Source organism: Schistocerca americana, chromosome 9, assembly GCF_021461395.2.
Source record: "Schistocerca americana isolate TAMUIC-IGC-003095 chromosome 9, iqSchAmer2.1, whole genome shotgun sequence".
NCBI classification, from domain to species: domain Eukaryota; kingdom Metazoa; phylum Arthropoda; class Insecta; order Orthoptera; family Acrididae; genus Schistocerca; species Schistocerca americana.
The window spans coordinates 162,445,603-162,466,432 of record NC_060127.1 but is presented as its reverse complement, the minus strand read 5'-3'; the positions used below and the strand labels follow the sequence as shown (position 1 = coordinate 162,466,432).

Sequence of the window (20,830 nt, the reverse complement as noted above, 5' to 3'; positions counted from 1 at the left end):
TTAGAGCATCTTATGTATTCTATGACCATAGCAATACATTTTTTATAAATCTATTCCGCGTAATGTAGGCATGTCTTACAACCATTGTCTATTACCAATAAGTACCAACAGTTTAGGGCTAATACCCTCCAAGCAGCTATTTCAACAGCTAAATATTCTATCTTTACCCTGACTCTACATACAAAAAAAGTCTAGTTAATCTAAAAAGGTGCATTGAAAATTTCTAAACCAACTCAGACCTGCATTCACATAATACAAATATGTGCAATGATACCCATGTAAAAAGAGTGAACAAGGCTTTACTGCACAGAAAGAAACAAACATTCAAAGTACAAAATTGTACAACAAACTTCCAGCACATATAAAAGAGATTTTAAAAAATCGTCTGCATTTAAGGAAGCAATATTCAAGCTTTTAATGACCAACCGCTATTACAGTGTAAACAAATACCTTCAACAACCTAGTAGCAAGTAATATTCTATCTTGATACCATATGCCAGACTCAATCTCAATAGCATTTTCTGTCAAATGTTTCCTAGGATCTGAATTAATATTCTGAACAGAAGTGTTCTACATCTACATCTACATACATACTCCGCAATCCACCATACGGTGCGTGGCGGAGGGTACCTCGTACCACAACTAGCATCTTCTCTCCCTCTTCCACTCCCAAACAGAACGAGGGAAAAATGACTGCCTAATGCCTCTGTACGAGCCCTAATCTCCCTTATCTTTGTAGTCTTTCCGCAAAATGTAAGTTGGCGACAGTAAAACTGCACTGCAGTCAGCCTCAAATGCTGGTTCTTTAAATTTCCTCAGTAGCGATTCACGAAAAGAACGCCTCCTTTCCTCTAGAGACTCCCACCCGAGTGCCGGCCAAAGTGGCCGCGCGGTTCTGGCGCTGCAGTCCGGAACCGCGAGACCACTACGGTCGCAGGTTCGAATCCTGCCTCGGGCATGGATGTGTGTGATGTCCTTAGGTTAGTTAGGTTTAACTAGTTCTAAGTTCTAGGGGACTAATGACCTCAGCAGTTGAGTCCCATAGTGCTCAGAGCCATTTTTCCCACCCGAGTTCCTGAAGCATTTCCGTAACACTTGCGTGATGATCAAACCTACCAGTAACAAATCTAGCAGCCCGCTTCTGAATAGCTTCTATGTCCTCCCTCAATCTGACCTGATAGGGATCCCATACGCGCGAGCAGCACTCAAGAATAGGTCGTATTAGTGTTTTATAAGCGGTCCCCTTTACAGATGAACCACATCTTCCCAAAATTCTACCAATTAACCGAAGACGACTATCCGTCTCCCCCACAACTGCCATTACATGCTTGTCCCACTTCATATTGCTCTGCAATGTTACGCCCAAATATTTAATCGACGTGACTGTGTCAAGCGCTACACTACTAATGGAGTATTCAAACATTGCAAGATTCTTTTTCCTATTCATCTGCATTAATTTACATTTATATTTAGAGTTAGCTGCCATTCTTTACACCAATCACAAATCGTGTCCCAGTCATCTTGTATCCTCCTACAGTCACTCAATGACGACACCTTCCCGTACACCACAGCATCATCAGCAAACAGCCGCACATTGCTATCCACCCTATCCAAAAGATCATTTAAGTAGATAGAAAACAACAGCGGACCTACCACACTTCCCTGGGGCACTCCAGATGATGGCATCACCTCCGATGAACACTCACCATCGAGGACAACGTACTGGGTTCTATTACTTAAGACAACTATTTCTGTTTTTATTTAAATCTCAACTAAGTCTTCCATGAATTATATCTTTTATGCCATCAATTGAAGCTGTGTATACATTTTCAATGTAACGTTGTATAGGGTACTGTACATCCTTATACACATATATTTCTACTGCGTATTTTCTGACGAAATCGATGCAGTGTAAATTGTCTCTGGATGAATAAACTACTGCTACTGCCACTACTAGCTACTACTACTACTACTACTACTACTACTATTATAGATGCTATGCCGGAGGCGGTGTACGGAGCTTTCTCTATACGAGGTGCATTCAAGTTCTAAGGCCTCCGATTTTTTTTCTCCGCATTGGAAAGAGATAGAAACATGCGCATTGTTTTAAAATGAGGCCGCGTTCATTGTCAATACGTCCCAGAAATGGCAGCACCATACGCCAGATGGAATTTTACCACCAGCAGCGAGAATGAGAACTGTTTTAAATACTTAAAATGGCGACGTTTTCCTTACTTGGACAGCGTACAATCATTTGTTTTCTGAATTTGCGTGGTGTGAAACCAATTGAAATTCATCGACAGTTGAAGGAGACATGTGGTGATGGAGTTATGCATGTGTCAAAAGTGCGTTCGTGGCTGCGACAGTTTAATGAAGGCAGAACATCATGTGACAACAAACCGAAACGACCTCGGGCTCGCACAAGCCGGTCTGACGACATGATCGAGAAAGTGGAGAGAATTGTTTTGGGGGATCGCCGAATGACTGTTGAACAGATCGCCTCCAGAATGGCATTTCTGTGGGTTCTGTGCACACAATCCTGCATGACGACCTGAAAATGCGAAAAGTGTCATCCAGGTGGGTGCCACGAATGCTGACGGACGACCACACGGCTGCCCGTGTGGCATGTTGCCAAGCAATGTTGACGCTCAACGACAGCACAAATGGGACTTTCTTTTTGTCGGTTGTGACAATGGATGAGATGTGGATGCCATTTTTCAATCCAGAAACAAAGCACCAGTCAGCTCAATGGAAGCACACAGATTCACCGCCACCAAAAAAATTTCGAGTAACCGCCAGTGCTGAAAAAATGATGGTGTCCATGTTCTGGGACAGCGAGGGCATAATCCTTACCCATTGCGTTCCAAAGGGCACTACGGTAACAGGTGCATCCTACGAAAATGTTTTGAAGAACAAATTCCTTCCTGCACTGCAACAAAAACGTCCGGGAAGGGCTGCGCATGTGCTGTTTCACCAAGACAATGCACCCGCACATCGAGCTAACGTTACGCAACAGTTTCTTCGTGATAACAACTTTGAAGTGATTCTTCATGCTCCCTACTCACCTGACCTGGCTCCTAGTGACTTTTGGCTTTTTCCAACAATGAAAGACACTCTCCGTGGCCGCACATTCACCAGCCGCGCTGCTATTGCCTCAGCGATTTTCCAGTGGTCAAAACAGACTCCTAAAGAAGCCTTCGCCGCTGCCATGGAATCATGGCGTCAGCGTTGTGAAAAATGTGTACGTCTGCAGGGCGATTACGTCGAGAAGTAACGCCAGTTTCATCGATTTCGGGTGAGTAGTTAATTAGAAAAAAAATTGGAGGCCTTAGAACTTGAATGCACCTCGTATATACTCGAACGACTAAGCTCCACTCAACAGTGCTATTGATAGGCCACCTCGGGTGTACGCCGAACCGGGTTAACCGATTTGAAAGTTTTGCGTAAACCGAGTTCAAAACAGCTTGGACGAAAAAACTGAGACAACATTCAACAGCGTTCCCTCATTCGCCGCTGTGCGGCTTACGATTCAGTTCAGTCAATCAACCGGAGATTCGCGGTTTCCTAACCAGTGATCATATATACAGTCACGAGTGTGTTACACGAGCGGCTATTTTTGGTCTTTCGGCTTGAAATTTTGAAGATAGATTTGTGAAAAATCCGAAATATGCTGTACAGATTTTTGACAGTTATCGGACGATCGTAAGGTGGGCAAATGGCTGTTCACGATTATGACGGCATACTCCACTACAGGTGGCACTATTGAGTCTGTTCTTCGAAACTTTGAAAATACACTTGTGAAACATGCAAAATCCAAATTTTAAATTTTGCTAGCCATTGGCCGATCATACGGCAGTCAAAAGCCTGCTGACGAGCATGAATGCGTAATTTGCTACATGCCGCAGTTTTGGGTCTTTTGTTTTAAAATTTGAAAAATAGACTTGTGAATCTTCCAAAACTTGCTGTATAGATTTTGACAACTATCAGGCGAGCGTGGTAGCCAAATTCCTCTCAACGAGTATGACTGCGAAGCGGGAGTCTTCGAGTCTTTCGACATGAAATTTTGAAGATGGTGATTCGCCCGGAATTTGCTGTAATGGTAAGGCAGTCAACGCCTCGTCATGAAGATTAATGGACGCCACATTACAGACTAAAATCTGAAAATATGCTCAGCAGGCACCGAATTGGATGGTAATGGGACGATCGTAAGGTAGCTAAATGCCTCGTCATGAATGGTTGCTATGTTGTGGGCTGAAATTAAAAATTACTCACGAGACACCCAGAATTTGCTGTAGGGATTTTGGTGACGATAAGGCGATCTTACGGTAGCCAGATAGCGCTGCTCGAGCATGAATGTTCACTGTTACCACTACGTCATCGTTTCAAAAATTGGTTCAAGTGGCTCTGAGCGCTATGGGACTCAACATCTGAGATCATCAGTCCCCTAGAACTTAGAACTACTTAAACCTAACTAACCTAAGGACATCACACACATCCATGCCCGAGGCAGGATTCGAACCCGCGGCCGTAGCAGCAGCGCGGTTCCAGACTGGAGCGCCTAGAACCGTTCAGACACCGCGGCTGGCGTCATCGTTTCCCTCAGACACCTTCTACGTAAAATCTTTAACTCCCGAGTGACCCTTACGCTAATGTTGTGAAACAAAATAAATCGCAATAATCTACTGCATTTTTTTATGATCACAGTGAGCGAGTCCCGTTCTGTAGGCATAGACTCGACTTGGATCAAGTCGGATTCGGTCGCCGCGACGGTGATAAACTCCAACCTCGGACGAAACTGTGATCGATAGTGTGGCAGGAGCCGCGTACGGCGTGTACACAACACGGGTTGTAAGTCAACTCGAGCTCACTTGAAATCCTCTCAACTCGGTTTGGTAACTCGAACCGACCCCCCCCCCCCCTCCCCCCCTCTAAGCAGTGTTCTTCACAGCTATCCAGAGCGAACTGCTGCGCCCCGTAGTCCCCTGCTGTCATCAAAGATACGCCAGCCACAGTTTTATATTAGTTTATTTTTATGATTGTATTGAAGTGCTTTGACCTCTAAGAAAGCGCATTACTCAACTTCACAGGATAAAATGGTCTGACTCCGATCCTATAAGATATCTAAAGCAGTCAGCGAATAAAATACATCGCTCACATTCTATTAAGGATGCTTTTTTACAAATAATTTTTCTATTGTTTTGTCGATCGGTGTTTGTTGCACGAATAATGTTCGAAACATTTCTTACTTAAGAGTCTGTTGCGTTACTTTATCACGAATGAGCGATTGTAAAGAACTGCTTAAGCTCAGGAGTAGGGTGGTTGTTCCTTTTTTTTTTTTTTTTTTTTTTTTTTTTTTTTTTTTTTTTTTTTTTTTTTTTTTTTGGCCAAGAAGCTAAGCACACACATAAGCAAACAAACTATTGAAGACGTGTGCTGTCGAACGAACGAATGCCGAGTTATGAACAGCAGCTATTGCAGCTCGTTGACGAGGGAAGGTGCATGACGCCAATATGTTTGACGGTGGAAAGATTTAAGGTTCGTTTCTCCCATAGCGCTTCTGTACAGATTGTTGTTTTGGTCTTCAGTCCAGAGACTCGTTTGATGCAGCTCTCCATGCTACTCTATCCTGTGCAAGCTGCTTCATCTCCCAGTACTTACTGCAGCCTACACCCTTCTGAATCTGCTTAGTGTATTCATCTCTTGGTCTCCCTCTACGATTTTTACCCTCCACGATGCCTTCAAATACTAAATTGGTGATACCTCGATGTCTCAGAACATGTCCTACTAACCGATCCCTTCTTCTAGTCAAGTTGTGTCACAAACTGCTCTTCTCTCCAATTCTATTCAATACCTCCTGATTAGTTATGTGATCTACCCGTCTAATCTTCAGCATTCTTCTGTAGCACCACACTTCGAAAGTTTCTATTCTCTTCTTGTCTAAACTATTTATCGTCCACGTTTCACTTCCACACATGTCTACACGCCATACAAATACTTTCAGAAACGACTTCCTGACACTTAAATCTATACTCGTGGTTAACAAATTTCTCTTCTTCAGAAACGCTTTCCTTTCCATTGCCAGTCTACATTTTATATCCTCTCTACTTCGATCTTCGTCAGTTATTTTGCTCCCCAAATAGCAAAACTCCTTTACTACTTTAAGTGTCTCATTTCCTAATCTAATTCCCTTAGCATCACCCGACTCAATTCGATTACATTCCATTATCCTCGTTTTGCTTTGTTGATGTTCATCTTATATCCTCCTTTCAAGACACTATCCATTCCGTTCAACTGCTCTTCCAAGTCCTTTGCTGTCTCTGACAGAATTACAATGTCATCGGCGAACCTCAAAGTTTTTATTTCTTCTCTATGGATTTTAATACTTACTCCGAACTTTCCTTTTGTTTCCTTTACTGCTTGCTCAATACACAAATTGAATGGCATCGGGGAGAGGCTACAACCGTCACTCCCTTCCCAACCACTGCTTCCCTTTCATGTCCCTCGACTCTTATAGCTGCCATCTGGTTTCTGTACAAATTGTCAATAGCCTTTCTCTCCCTGTATTTTACCCCTGCCACCTTCAGAATTTACAAATAGTAAATGATATATCTATCAAGCTGGTTCAAAGCGGTCCTGTGCTTAAGTAGGAGATGCGGAAAACACGAGAGGCGTTCAATAAGTAAGGCAAGGCTTTTTTTTTTCTCGGCCACTTTCAGTTCAAAAAATGCGTAATTTTTTATACACACATCAAAAAAAGTTTTGCATCACCACGGTTCCGAGAGTTTCGGAACCTGTACAGAAAACTGGAATAGAGACCAACGTAAACATCATTTCCGCCCTTTTTAATGCTAATGAAAACCACACATTGCGTAAAGCGAGACCTTCAGAGGTGGTGCTCCAGACTGCTGTACACACCGGTACCTCTAATAGCCAGTAGCACATCCTCTTGCATTAATGTATGCCTGTATTCGTCGTGGCACACTATCCACAAGTTCATCAAGGCACTGTTCGTCCAGATTGTCCCACTCCTCAACGGCGATTCCGCGTAGATCCCTCAGTGTGGTTGGAGGGTAACGGCGTCCATAAACAGCCCTTTTCAATCTGTCCCAGGCATGTTCGATAGGGTTTATGTCTGGAAAACATGCTGGTCTCTCTAGTCAAGCGATGTCGGTATCCTGAAGGAAATCAATCACAATATGTGCACGATGGGGCCGCGAATTGTCGTCCATGAAGAATGATGTCTCCCCAATATGCTGCCGATATGGTTGCACTATCGGTCGGAGAATGGCATCCCACGTATCGTACAGCCGTTACGCCGCCTTCAATGACCACCAGCGGCGTACGTCGGCCCCGCGTAATGCCACCCAAAAACCTCCACCTTGCTGCACTCGCTGGACATTGTGTCTAAGGCGTTCAGCCTGACCGGGTTGCCTCCAAACACGTCTCCGACGATTGTCTGGTTGAAGGGTTACGCGCCAATCATCGGTGAAGAGAACGTGATTCTAATCCCAAGCTGTACATTCGGCATGTTGCTGTCCCCATCTGTACCGCGTTGCGTGGTGTCGTGGTTGCAAAGATGGACCTCTACATAGACGTCTGGTGTGAGGTTGCGCATCATGCAGCCTATTGTGTGCAGTTTGAGTCCTGCGGCTGCACGAAAAGCATTCAGCATGGTGGTGTTGCTGTCAGAGTTACCCCCACCCATAACCCGTAGGTAGCGGCCATCCACTGCAGTAGTGGCCCTTGGGCGGCCTGAGCGAGGCATGTCGTCGACCGAGCGGTTCTAGGCGCTTCAGTCTGGAACCGCGCGACCGCTACGGTCGCAGGTTCGAATGCTGCCTCGGGCATGGATGTGTGTGATGTCCTTAGTTAGGTTTAAGTAGTTCTAAGTTCTAGGGGACTGATGACCTCAGAAGTTAAGTCCCATAATGCTCAGAGCCATTTGAACCATGTTATCGACAGTTCCTGTCTCTCCGTATCTCCTCCATGTCCGAACAATATCGCTGTGGTTCACTCCGAGAAGCCTGGACACTTCCTTCGTTGAGAGCCCTTCCTGGGACAAAGTAACAATGCCGACGCGATCGAACAGCGGTATTGACAGTCTAGGCGTGGCTGAACTACAGACAACACGATCCGTGTATCTCCTTCCTGGTGGAATGACTTGAACTGATCGACTGTGGGAACCCCTCCGTCCAATAAGCGCTGCTCATGAATGGTTGTTTACACCTTTGGACGGGTTAGTGACATCTCTGAGCAGTGAAAGGGACTGTGTCTGTGATGCAATATGCACAGCCAATGTCTATCTTCAGGAATTCTGGGAACTGGGGTGATGCAAAAATTTTTTTGATGTGTGTAGGATATCGTGGAATATTTACGCTTCAGCCCCTAGAGAAATAGTGTGGAAGCGGTTCGATGAATCCTCCGCTGCGTACTTTAGTGTTAATTGCACAGTGGTCATGCAACTGTAACTTTTCTGACTGTTAGGCCACCTGGCTTGTAGGGTGTTCCCTCAGGCCGGCCTCTGTGACCGAGCGGTTCTAGGCGCTTCAGTCTGGGACCGCGCGACCGCTACGGTCGCATGTTCGAATCCTGCCTCGGGCATGGATGCGTGTGATGTCCTTAGGTTAGTTAGGTTTAAGTAGTTCTAAGTTCTAGGGGACTGATGACCTCAGGAGTTAAGTCCCATAGTGCTCAGAGCCATTTGAACCATTTTGTTACCTCAGACCAGTTGTCTGGCGTGTGTGTTGGCAGGCTGGACGCATGTGCAAGTTCTCGTTGCCTGTGGAAAAGGGACTTCGGGAGTGTATCGAATGATCAGAATCAGATCAGATTGATGAGACGTGTGCAGATTTCAATAGGACTGGCTCGCTGCCGCAGTGCTGACCTTGGCTCCAGCGGCGAGCAGCGCCCTTGAGAAGGCCCTTCCCAGCCCGCCAGCCGCTCCCGTGATGAGCGCCACTTTGCCTGAGGGATCCATCCTGGAACAACAACAAGAACAACATCAACATCAACTGACCCTGTATCACCATGACGATGTGACGCCGTTTTGCCTCAACCACTAGACTACATCGGTCCACGTCGGTTACTCCAAGAAAGACGTTGAACTTAATATCAGATGATATTCTGTAGTTTTTAAGAACTTTCTACATCGCAGCGCGTCAGCAATCGTTGGTTAATATATTAAAGAAACTAGAAACCCGCCTCGATTGCGAAAAAAGCATCTAGTTTTAAACTAGGTTTCGGCGTAGATAACTACACCTTCTTCAGAACAATAAAACCCACAAGTGCCTAAGAAGACCTTTGTCAGTGATTAAAAGAACACCATAGCTATACATTTATAAACGAAAAAAAGGAAAACACAAACAGTACATATGTGCAAAGTCAAAACCACTAATTAACTTAATGGTGTACGCTCCACCTCACACCGGCCTATGTTCGATGGGCCACGACCCGCCATAAACTGCAGCTACAAACGGTCGCTCACTTACAAGCCCGACCCGCTACCTATGCACATGCGCAAGACAAGGTAAGTTACTTGAATGCGCATGCGCATACGAAAACGAGAAAGTTTATACATGGGTCGCGGTTAAACAGCCCATATATTCCCAACCGTGGATCAACGTATATCAAAAAATAGAATTGATAGAATAAGTGACGAGCTAAACAGGAGATGAAACCTAAAAATAACCGCACACGATTGCTTATGCTAGGAAAGAAACATATATGAAGCTACCTATGAGAACAGGAGAAACGCTTAAACTATATCTAAAGCCAGTAGTTAGCTTGGGGGGGGGGGGGGGGGGAGGCTGAGGGGACGTAATCTAAAGACGTCGTGGTAATAAAGATATAGGGATAAAACGTGAGGTGTTCAACGGGCTAAAATGACCTTCATCGTAAAAGGAAAATGAGGAAAAAAAAAGAAAAAAGATGAACAGCTTGACCAACCGCGCTCGCCAATCAGCGCGCGCATGTGAAAATCCCAAGATCATCAGATTTACAAGTATGAAGAACAAATTAAAGGTGCGAAACCTTCAAAAAAGGATATTGTCTTTATCATGTTGCAGATGTTTAAAGATCTGCATTTCTTCCAAAACATCCAGTTTTAAGCCCTTAACCTCGGCATGAAGTAACTCGATATTAACTAGAGGGCTCGGCGCATGAGCCGTTTGCACAAGGTGTTCCGCATAAGTAGAGCCCTTAGTACCGTCACCGGTTCTAGTAGGAATATGCTGGTTTTGACTTTGTACATATGTACTGTTTGTGTTTCCTTTTCTTTTTCGTTTATAAATGTATAGCTATGGTGTTCTTTTAATCATTGACAAAGGTCTTCTTAAGCACTTGTGGGTTTTATTGTTCTGAAGAAGGTATAGTTATCTACGCCGAAACGTAGGTTAACACTAGGTGCTTTTTTCGCAATCGAGGCGGGTTTCTAGTTTTTTCATATTCTGTAGTTATCTTTGCTACCGGACTATTAGGCCGTGGTCAAATGGATTTCACATTACAACCCAACGTTTGGTCCCCGTCTACGGAGGACACTTTGGAGGGAGATTATAGCTTGTGTGAGTGTCCGATTCGCACCCTGGCTCGCTAAAGACAGAAGCAAAATTCCGTTTACGCTTGCTTCCTCGCAGTGGATGACGTCACACGTTTTGAATAACCTAGCGCAACTGCCGGTTGGCGACTCGTAGAGTCATGGGCTGTCGCACCCTCTCAAGTGCTCCCTGACGATCTGGAATGGCTGCGCAGGCTTCCATGACAAGCAGATCGAGACCTTTTTGCATCCGGATGGTCTGCTGGACAGAACACGTGTCCCTAGAGATGTAAAGGACTGAGGTCAGGGAACGTACATACCACGGAAGTGGTCATCCAGTCATGATAGCTAACGAATAGTGCGTCTCTAACTCTGAGACCGAAATGTTCTACAATTCCACCGTGCACAAATCACACGTTTGTTCTTATTTTCAGGGGCACGTCTTCTAGTGTTGGACGGCTTTCCGAATAAAGTTTCCATAGACTTCATCTGTAAGACACGCTGGGAGGACGTGTGGCCCTACCAGTACCCAATACAGTTTCAGGCCAAAGGTTAATATTAAACTGTGTTGAGGTCTAGCCTGTACTGTAGCATGCGGACTGTGATCGATCTACAGGGTGTTACAAAAAGGTGTGGCCAAACTTTCAGGAAACATTCCTCACACACAAAGAAAGAAAATACGTTATGTGGACGTGTGTCCGGAAACGCTTGCTTTCCATGTTAGAGCTGATTTTATTACTTCAAATCACATTAATCGTGGAATGGAAACACACAGCAACAGAACGTACCAGCGTGACTTCAAACACTTTGTTACAGGAAATGTTCAAAATGTCCTCCGTTGGCAAGGATACATGCATCCACCCTCCGTCGCACGGAATCCCTGATGCGCTGATGCAGCAATGGAGAATGGCGTATTGTATCACAGCTGTCCACAATACGAGCACGAAGAGTCTCTACATTTGGTACCGGGGTTGCGTAGACAAGAGCTTTCAAATGCCCCCATAAATGAAAGTCAAGACGGTTGAGGTCAGGAGAGCGTGGAGGCCAAGGAATTGGTCCGCCTCTACAAATCAATCGGTCACCGAATCTGTTGTTGAGAAGCGTACGAACACTTCGACTGAAATGTGCAGGAGCTCCATCGTGCATGAACCACATGTTGTGTCGTACTTGTAAAGGCACATGTTCTAGCAGCACAGGTAGAGTATCCCGTATCAAATCATGATAACGTGCTCCATTGAGCGTAGGTGGAAGAACATGGGGCCCAATCAAGACATCACCAACAATGCCTGCCCAAACGTTCACAGAAAATCTGTGTTGATGACGTGATTGCACAATTGCGTGCGGATTCTCGTCAGCCCACACATTTTGATTGTGAAAATTTACAATTTGATCACGTTGGAACGAAGCCTCATCCGTAAAGAGAACATTTCCACTGAAATGAGGATTGACACATTGTTGGATAAACCAGTCGCAGAAGTGTGCCCGTGGCGGCCAATCAGCTGCTGATAGTGCCTGCACACGCTGTACATGGTACGGAAACAACTGGTTCTCCCGTAGCACTCTCCATACAGTGACGTGGTCAGCGTTACCTTGTACAGCAGCAACTTCTCTGACGCTGACATTAGGGTTATCGTCAACTGCACGAAGAATTGCCTCATCCACTGCAGGTGTCCTCGTCGTTCTAGGTCTTCCCCAGTCGCGAGTCGTAGGCTGGAATGTTCCGTGCTCCCTAAGACGCCGATCAATTGCTTCGAACGTCTTCCTGTCTGGACACCTTCGTTCTGGAAATCTGTCTCGATACAAACGTACCGCGACACGATTATTGCCCTGTGCTAATCCATACAACAAATGGGCATATGCCAACTCCGCATATATAAACATTGCACTGACTGCAAAACCACGTTCGTGATGAACACTAACCTGTTGATGCTATGTACTGATGTGCTTGATGCTAGTACTGTAGAGCAATGAGTCGCATGTCAACACAAGCACCGCAGTCAACATTACCTTCCTTCAATTGGGCCAACTGGCGGCGAATCGAGGAAGTACAGTACATACTGACGAAACTAAAATGAGCTCTAACATGGACATTAAGCGTTTCCGGACACATGTCCACATAACATCTTTTCTTTATTTGTGTGTGAGGAATGTTTCCTGAAAGTTTGGCCGTACCTTTTTGTAACACCCTGTACATCTATTGGTTGTGGAAGTTTTGAACCACCCCGTACACAAAATTTAATTGCTCCAGGTGTTCCTCAATCATGCTCCTGTGTCACCCATTTTTCACACCAGCCCTGTGTGACGTAGGTGGGTCTTTCCCCCACATTGTTTCTGTACAAATAGTTGTTGATATATGTATTAATTTGGCTGAAAGCTGTCCTCTGCTTTAGTAGGAGATGTCGAGAACATAAGAGGCGTTCAATAAGCAATGTAACACTTTTTTTTTCTCAGCCAGTTTCGGTTGAAAAAATGCGGAATTTGTTGTGGGATATCGTGGAATATTCCAACTTCAGTTCTCAAAACTATTTATCACCTAACCTATAAATTACTACATTTCTGCATTAGATATATTATATTTAGATTTACATAAAAAACTTCTAAAATCATTCAAAGTGTCCAAATGCTACGTTCATGTTGTGAATGACATGTGCCACTTGCGCGAGTGACCGTGTCAGGAATTATCACACGAGTACAAGCTCGTTAATGGAATAACAATTTTAGCTTTTGATGTTGTGTGTTTGCGTGTTTATGTGCTTCTAATTCAAAATTACTTTTCTTGAGGATAACTATGTGAAGCTGTAGCGTTTTATGAAATTATACATCGATGTGCTCGGGATGTCTGAAAGTGTAATGTTAAGCGAGATGTATTTAGCTGTAGAAACACATCGATAAGTTTACAGAGAAAAACACCAACAAAGAATCTGCAGCGAGCACAGAAGGTGAGTATAGTGGCACGCGAGTGCAACTGTGCTTTGTCAGTGGCCGATGTAAAATAACTGTTTGATCGGTGACACGCTTTGGTGGTTTCATTGTGTGCTGCGGATAAGGAACTAGTAACCAAACGTGTCGCGTTGCTTCCCGTTCGGAATTACTACTCGGCAATCCGTTGTTCAGCTTCCTCTCCTTACTTATGTCGCTTCCAGTGATTACCTCGAACTTCAGAGTAACGTTGCTCACGTCCGTAGGTTTAACCTTAAAATACCCTACCAGTGCCTCCTGCGTGGTGCTAATTGAGTAACAGTGATTACAGGCAGCCAGACTATCCATAGGATCTCCTGGCAATGACATATCAACTAAATAACAGAAACCTTTTCAGAGCTCATTAACAAGAAACATTGGACCAACTATCGTATCCAACAAATTAACTGTAAATCTTAGCTCCTACGCACAATATCCTCTATCTTCGGCATTACTTCGTTCAAATTTGAATTAATTCAGAGCAGTGGTTTTTGTTACAACTTTTTGAAACTGGAACTTTAACTGTAACCACTGTATATATGACATGTGGTTGAAAGAAGGTGAAACGAGTATGTGACAATCTTAGGACGCGCGGACCTGATGACAGAATGTGGAGATCTATTTGCCGCTCTGTAAGGCAGGATGGGCAGCGATCTGGCCAGAAGTCTTCCTGAACACGTCACTCAGTACATACACAGGCTTCGAGGGTCTGTTTATGTTTTCAGTTATTTCGTTGTGACCTTCAGCTCGGAGTAGTCTGCAAACCCACGACTTGTTACATATTCTCATTATCTGTAGAGTTTTTTTTACTAAAAACCAGGAGTTGGTAACCCCGAGCTTTTAAGGCTTTTATTTATTGAGAAGAGATAGAGGACCCAGTAGTGGAATCAGAATCTAAAACGGCTCGGGAGGACTTAAAATCACACGAGGCAGAAGGGATAGATAACATTCCGTCAGAATTTCTGAAATCATTGGAGCAAGTGTGTAAGTAGGCTGTTCAGGTTTTTATGTTGGTAACATCACGTAGCGCTCTGTATGGAAATCACTGACTGTGCTGTGTGCAGTCTGTGGCTGGTTGGCATTGTTGGAATATTCGCTATTGTAGTGTTGGCCAGTTGGATGTGAACAGCGCGTAGCGTTACACAGTTGGAGGTGAGCCGCCAGCAGTAGTGGGTTTGGGGAGAGAGATGGCACATTATTAAGGTAAATACATTGTTTATTCTCTATCAAAATCTTTCATTTGCTAACTATGCCTATAAGTAGTTAGTGCCTTCAGTAGTTAGAATCTTTTATTTAGCTGGCAGTATTGGCGCTCGTTGTATTGGATTAATTCGAGTAACGAAGATTTTTGTGAAGTAAGTGATTCATGAAAGGTACAGGTTATTGTTAGTCAGCGCCATTCTTTTGTAGGGATTATTGAAAGTCAGATTGCGTTGCGCTAAAAATATTGTGTGTCAGTTTAGTGGTGAACAGAATAAGTAAAGAGAGTAATGTCTGAGTACGTTCAGTTATGCTCAGCTGTTTGAAAATCAATTAACGTAGAGGTTTATCAGCACAGTAATTCATTAATTTTTCTAAGGCGACGTTTCAAGTGGCAACAAAACGACTATTCAAGTTGGTGTGCAGAATGTATGAGTCTGGCGACATACCACCTGGCTTTCGGGAAAATATCATCCACAAAGTTCCGAAGACTACAAGACCTGACAAGTGCGAGAATTATCGCACAATCAGCTTGATAGCTCATGCATCCAACTTGCTGACAAGAATTATACACATAAGAATGGAAAAGAAAATTGAGGATGTGTTGGATGACGGTCAGTTTAGATTCAGGAAAGGTAAAGGCACCAGACAGGTAATTCTGACGTTGCAGTTGATAATGGAAGCAAGACTAAAAAAAAAAATAAAAAAAAAATAAAAAAAGTCAAAACACGTTCATAGGATCTGTCAGCCTGGCAAAAGCGTTCGGAAATGTAAAATGGTGCAAGATGTTCGAAATCCTGAGAGAAATAGGGATAAGCTACAGGGAGAGACAGGTAAAATACAATATGTACAAGAGCCAAAGGGGAGTAGTAAGAGTGGATGACCAAGAACGAAGTGATCGGATTAAAAAAGCTGTACCACAGGGATGTAGTCTTTCACCCCTGCTGTTCAATCTGTACATCGAAGAAGCAATGATGGAAGTAAAAGAAATTTTCAGGAGAGGGATTAAAATTCAAAGTGAAAGGACCTAATTGATACGATTCGCTGATAACATTGCTACTCTAAGTGAAAGTGCAGAAGAATTGCGTGATGTGCTGAAGAGAAAGAACAATCTAATGAGTACAGAATATGGCTGGAGAGAAAATCGAAGAAAGGCGAAAGTAATGAAAAGCAACAGAAATGAGAACAGCGAGAAACTTAACATTAGGGCTGATGGTCACCAAGCTGATGAGGGCAGCGAAACAACCCATGACGCCTGGAGCAAGGGGGACATCAAAAGCAGACTAGCACTGACAAAAAGGACATTCCTGGCAAAGAGAAGTCTACTAATATCATACACAGACCTTAATTTGAGGAATAAATTTCTTAGAATGTTCGTTTCGAGCACTCCACTGTATGGTAGCGAAACGTGGATTGTGGGGTAACCGGAACAGAAGAAACTTGAAGCATTTGAGATGCGGTGCGACAAACGAACGTTGAAAATTAGGTGGACTGGTAAGGTAAGGAATGAGGAGGTTCTGCGCAGAATCGGAGTAGAAAGTAATATGTGGGAAACACTGTCAAGGAGAAAGGACAGGATGATAGGACATCAGTCAGGACATCAGAGGATGATTTTCATTGTATTACAGGGAGCTGTAGAGGGCAAAAACTGTGAAGAAAGACAGAGATTGGAATACATCCAGCAGATAACTGAGGACGCAGGTTGCAAGAGCTACTCTGAGATGAAAAGGTTGGCAAACTAGTCAGAAGACAGATGACTCAAAAAAAAAAAAAAAAAAAAAAAAAAGTGCCTTTAAATACTACGCATACTAGATGATGAGTATCGTGTTACAGCAGACCTTCTGGGTGACGAATAACAAGCGTTTTTTTTTTTTTTCAATGGATAAATATGTACATTATTGATATAAAGTTCTGGTCATTGGTATTCCTTGACAGCGCGGCCGGCCCAAGAGACATTTGGCCGCCTCTGACTGCTTTGTCGTTCAAGACTTCAAGTACGTCTTCGAAGGGAGACCAGGCGGAATATCTCATGCAAATAATAAAGTACACAAAACAGGACTTGTCCCTTAATAAATCTTCTTGCATAATAATTAAAATTTCATGTTATGAACGATCATTCTGGATAACAAAAAAATGCATGTAGTGCTGCTAATAAAGCTTGTTGATTTATATTCGAAATTAGCACGGGATTTCACTTCGACTCAACGAAATTATTTATTTCCAAACTTTGGCTGCAAAATCTCTGGAAAATTTCACACCCGCACAAGATCGAGTTTCACTAGGATTTCTATAAAGTCTACAACATACTTTTACTTCAGCACAGTTGCAATAGAGATATCTGGTAAGACCGAACGTTATAGTATGCTGTTCATTCGCAGCTGATGGCTATTTACCATACACATTATACACACACACACACACGCACAAACACACACACACACACACACACACACACACACACACACACTGGAGATATCGCAATCTTGACGGCACACCAGACTTTTCCCTACATTCTTCTCGCGTTCCCATTTGTCTTTCGAAAAAGCTGAGACAGCAGGTGTTACGACTCTACGGCGAGCACCGAAAGCCCATTCATTACGACAGGAAAACATTCAGATGCAAATGACACCCGTCCGACGCTTCTTTCCACATGTAAATGAAGTTTTCGACGTAACACCTTTAGAAAACACAGCAAACAGGAAGAAAATAGCCTTCCCACGGGAACGGCATTTATGGCATTTGTTTGTAGAACAACAACCACATGAAATTTAAATTTTTATTTGTGCGACACCCACAACTGTTCTACTACATGTTCACGGTAATGAAATCCGCCACAGTTGTAAAATATTTTTATTGGCCCAAGTCATACACAACAGAAGTCGCTGTACAATATCATGGTTTCGATGTATTAGCCCCATCATCAGCTACATCTGAAATCTAACGTAAAAGGACAGTTGTAACCTACTCCATTCAACAATTAAGAAATTTTAAAAAGTTAAAGATTAACATTTAGAAATTAAAATTCGTATGAAATTATTAAAAAATGGTCTACCTAGCAGTACTAGGGCGTCATATCCATGCCCAAACAACTAGTAGATGAACATCTACAGTAGATGGACCGTCAAGAAACGTTCCAGAGTAGTTCTCGTCAATGTTTTCCAGATTTTCCTCTCATCGCACATCTGCGGAAAATCACCTCATTTGTCTTATCAACCCACCTAATTTTCAACATGCTTCTGCAGCACATCTTAAATGCTTCGAGTCTCTTCTGTTCAGGTTTTCCCACAGTCCATGTTTCGCTATCATAAAATGCTGTGCTTCAAACGTACATTTTCACAAAATTTCTTCCTCAAATTGAGGCTGATAATTCCTACTAGTACAGTTATTTTAGTGTACTGTTTGCCTGTGATAGTCTGCTTTTTATGTACTCCTTGCATTTTATTTCTGAAGCAGTAGTCTTCCTTAACTTCGTTTGCTTTGCGGCCCCCAGATGTGATCTTAAGTCTGTCACTAATCTTCTGTCTTCTACTTCTCAGCACTTTTGCATTTTTTGTGTACTCTCAGTCCATAGTGTGTCCGCTTTAAGCTATTCATTCCACTTAACAGATCCTGCAAATTTTTCCTCAGTTTCGCTGAAGACAGCAGTATCAGCAGCGAATATTAACACTGATATCCTTGCCCTGAATATTGATCCTAGTCATAAGACTCACCTTTTATTTTCGTCATAGCTTCCTCAATGTCTAGAATGGACAGCGGGGGGGTGAAGGACTACGCCCCTTTCTTGAACCTTTTCTAATCCGAGCACTTTGTTACTGCATTCCATTCTTATTTTCCCATCTTTTTTGTTGTATTAGAATTGCAAAAAGCGCTTGCATAAGTGTATAATATCTAATGGGAGCTATTTTGAATGGGATAACACTGATGCGGACGAGGAAGTAAAACTGTTTCCGAAAAACGAAGATTCTCGTTATTTTTTAACACGCCTTGTTTACTGGAGTAAAATGTACCCCCCGCCACGCACATCACTGTATTTAGCAGAAAATACGTGTATATATCGATGTATAAGGAGTAATGCTGATAACATAAATGTGAGGTAACAGTGATGCCACAAGAGGGAGTTTTACAACTTCAATGTGCATACAAAATCCGAAAGGAAAGTTGTGAAATGGAACGCAAGATATCGAATAAGTCAGCAGAAAAACCATTGAAAAGTACACGAGAGAGAGAGAGAGAGAGAAAGAGAGAAGGAGAGAGAAATCAGAGATACGCATTTTAAGTCGTCGAGGTAACTGAATACGGCGGCAATCTCGGAGAACTACATGCCGTGGACTTCATGTATTCCCCTTGAGGCCTAGTAGTCGCTTTTTCTGGTTAACAACGTTTCGCGTAGTTCAAGGAGATCGACCTGGAAGTATAGCGTGATGCTGAGTCTTCAGAACGTATAATCATTCTCCAAGGCACGGTGGGAATTACAGACCAACTTAACGTGCATCTGTTGCAGGATCCTGTAGCATATTCTAAGTTCGAAGGTAACGACGTTCCCGTAAGGAAAAAAAAAAACCACCTCTAAAATGATCTGCATGTATTATCTTGCTTCAGTCATATGTTGCAAGCACTAGATGCAGGAGAGTAAGTAGATCGCGTCCTTCTACGTGTTCGACACTCTACTTAATTGTCGACTACTAACTAACTCTGATCAGTCACCTACACATAAGATTCCTTTCGTACTGTACTCACACATATCTCTTAAATGTTACTACTCGCATTCGACACCAACGTAATGAGGGTATTGCTTAACATGATACAAACAGGGTGGCCAAGGAGGAATGGTCAGCATTCAGGGAAACAACAGGAACGATGATCTAAACAAAAAATCTAGTAGCCGGCTGGAGTGGCCGTGCGGTTCTAGGCGCTACAGTCTGGAACCGAGCGACCGCTACGGTCGCACGTTCGAATCCTGCCACGGGCATGGATGTGTGTGATGTCCTTAGGTTAGTTTGGTTTAATTAGTTCTAAGTTCTAGGCGAGTAATGACCTCAGAAGTTGAGTCGCATTGTGCTCAGATCCATTTGAACCATTTTTCGTCACTCTGAAACACATCTTTTCTACTGAACGAGTTCTTGTAGCCTTTTAGAGCGTATGTTTACTAGACCTTTTGGTCCTGAATGATCGTTCCTGTCATATCCTCGAATACTGACTATTCCTGGGAAACCCTATGTGCAGGGTGCAACGGGTATGAGTACAGATATTTTTAAATGTGGTACCTTAATATGAATATACATCAGCGTGTTGACTGCTTTTTCCCTGCGTCGGATACTCTTTCTACAAACACGTCACAGACTTTACGACCTGATGTTTTCTGCATGGTTGTAACTGCATCACTACGTGGGCTACACCTGTCGGTATAGACTAATTGTTTTATGTCCATGCGTCCAGACTTGGAAACTGTTACTGGCTGACACGCCCCACAAAACAATGACAGGAAGAAAACTTATCGCTTACTACATTCTCGGTGTTCATGCAGTAAAACTCGAGCGTTGGAACCGGCTTTTAATTTGTTTCTTCTTTCCTAACAACTCTGTTTGGAACACATTTTGCTTTCAGTGTCCACACATACCGCTGAATGTACCGTGTGAAATTATATTATTGTGCGGCACATAATGCGGGAGATATTACGTCATAAAATTTAGACCCGCAGGAAACTACCTTCTCTTAGAAAGGTGCGCAAATTACCCACAGCTCATCCAGCGAATAATCCAAAACTAATAAAATGAACATAATTTGGATTTTGCGTCTAAAACCATAAAAGTTTTACATGCTTAACGTCAAACATACATTATCTCATTGGTAGAGTTATCAGAAGTTTGAAGCTGTTTTATACACTGTACGTGGATTCTTGAAAGAATCGGTGATGTGTTTCAGGCTATTGACACAAATATACTTCTCTCGGCGAGAAATGCCGAGAGAAAAGTAATAGGATGCAACATTTGTCCGCTATTGTTCAGCTTGTACTGCGAAGAATCACTGACGGAAATAACAGAAAGGTTAAGCAGTGGGAATAAAATTCAGTTCGGAAAGATATCAATGTTAAGACACGCTGATGACATTGCCATTCTCAGGGGAAAAGAGCGCAGGATATAG

The 20,830-nt window shown here is 43.3% G+C and overlaps 1 protein-coding gene across 1 annotated transcript in view; it reads right to left on the bottom strand.

The window, feature by feature from the left end:
* Positions 1-20,830, bottom strand: part of LOC124550773 (15-hydroxyprostaglandin dehydrogenase [NAD(+)]-like) — a 71,310-nt gene that overhangs the window by 27,922 nt on the left and 22,558 nt on the right. Inside the window, exon 2 of the mRNA XM_047125497.1 lies at positions 8,885-8,978. Coding sequence (XP_046981453.1) covers positions 8,885-8,978 — 94 coding nt within the window. The remainder of the gene's footprint in view (positions 1-8,884; positions 8,979-20,830) is intronic.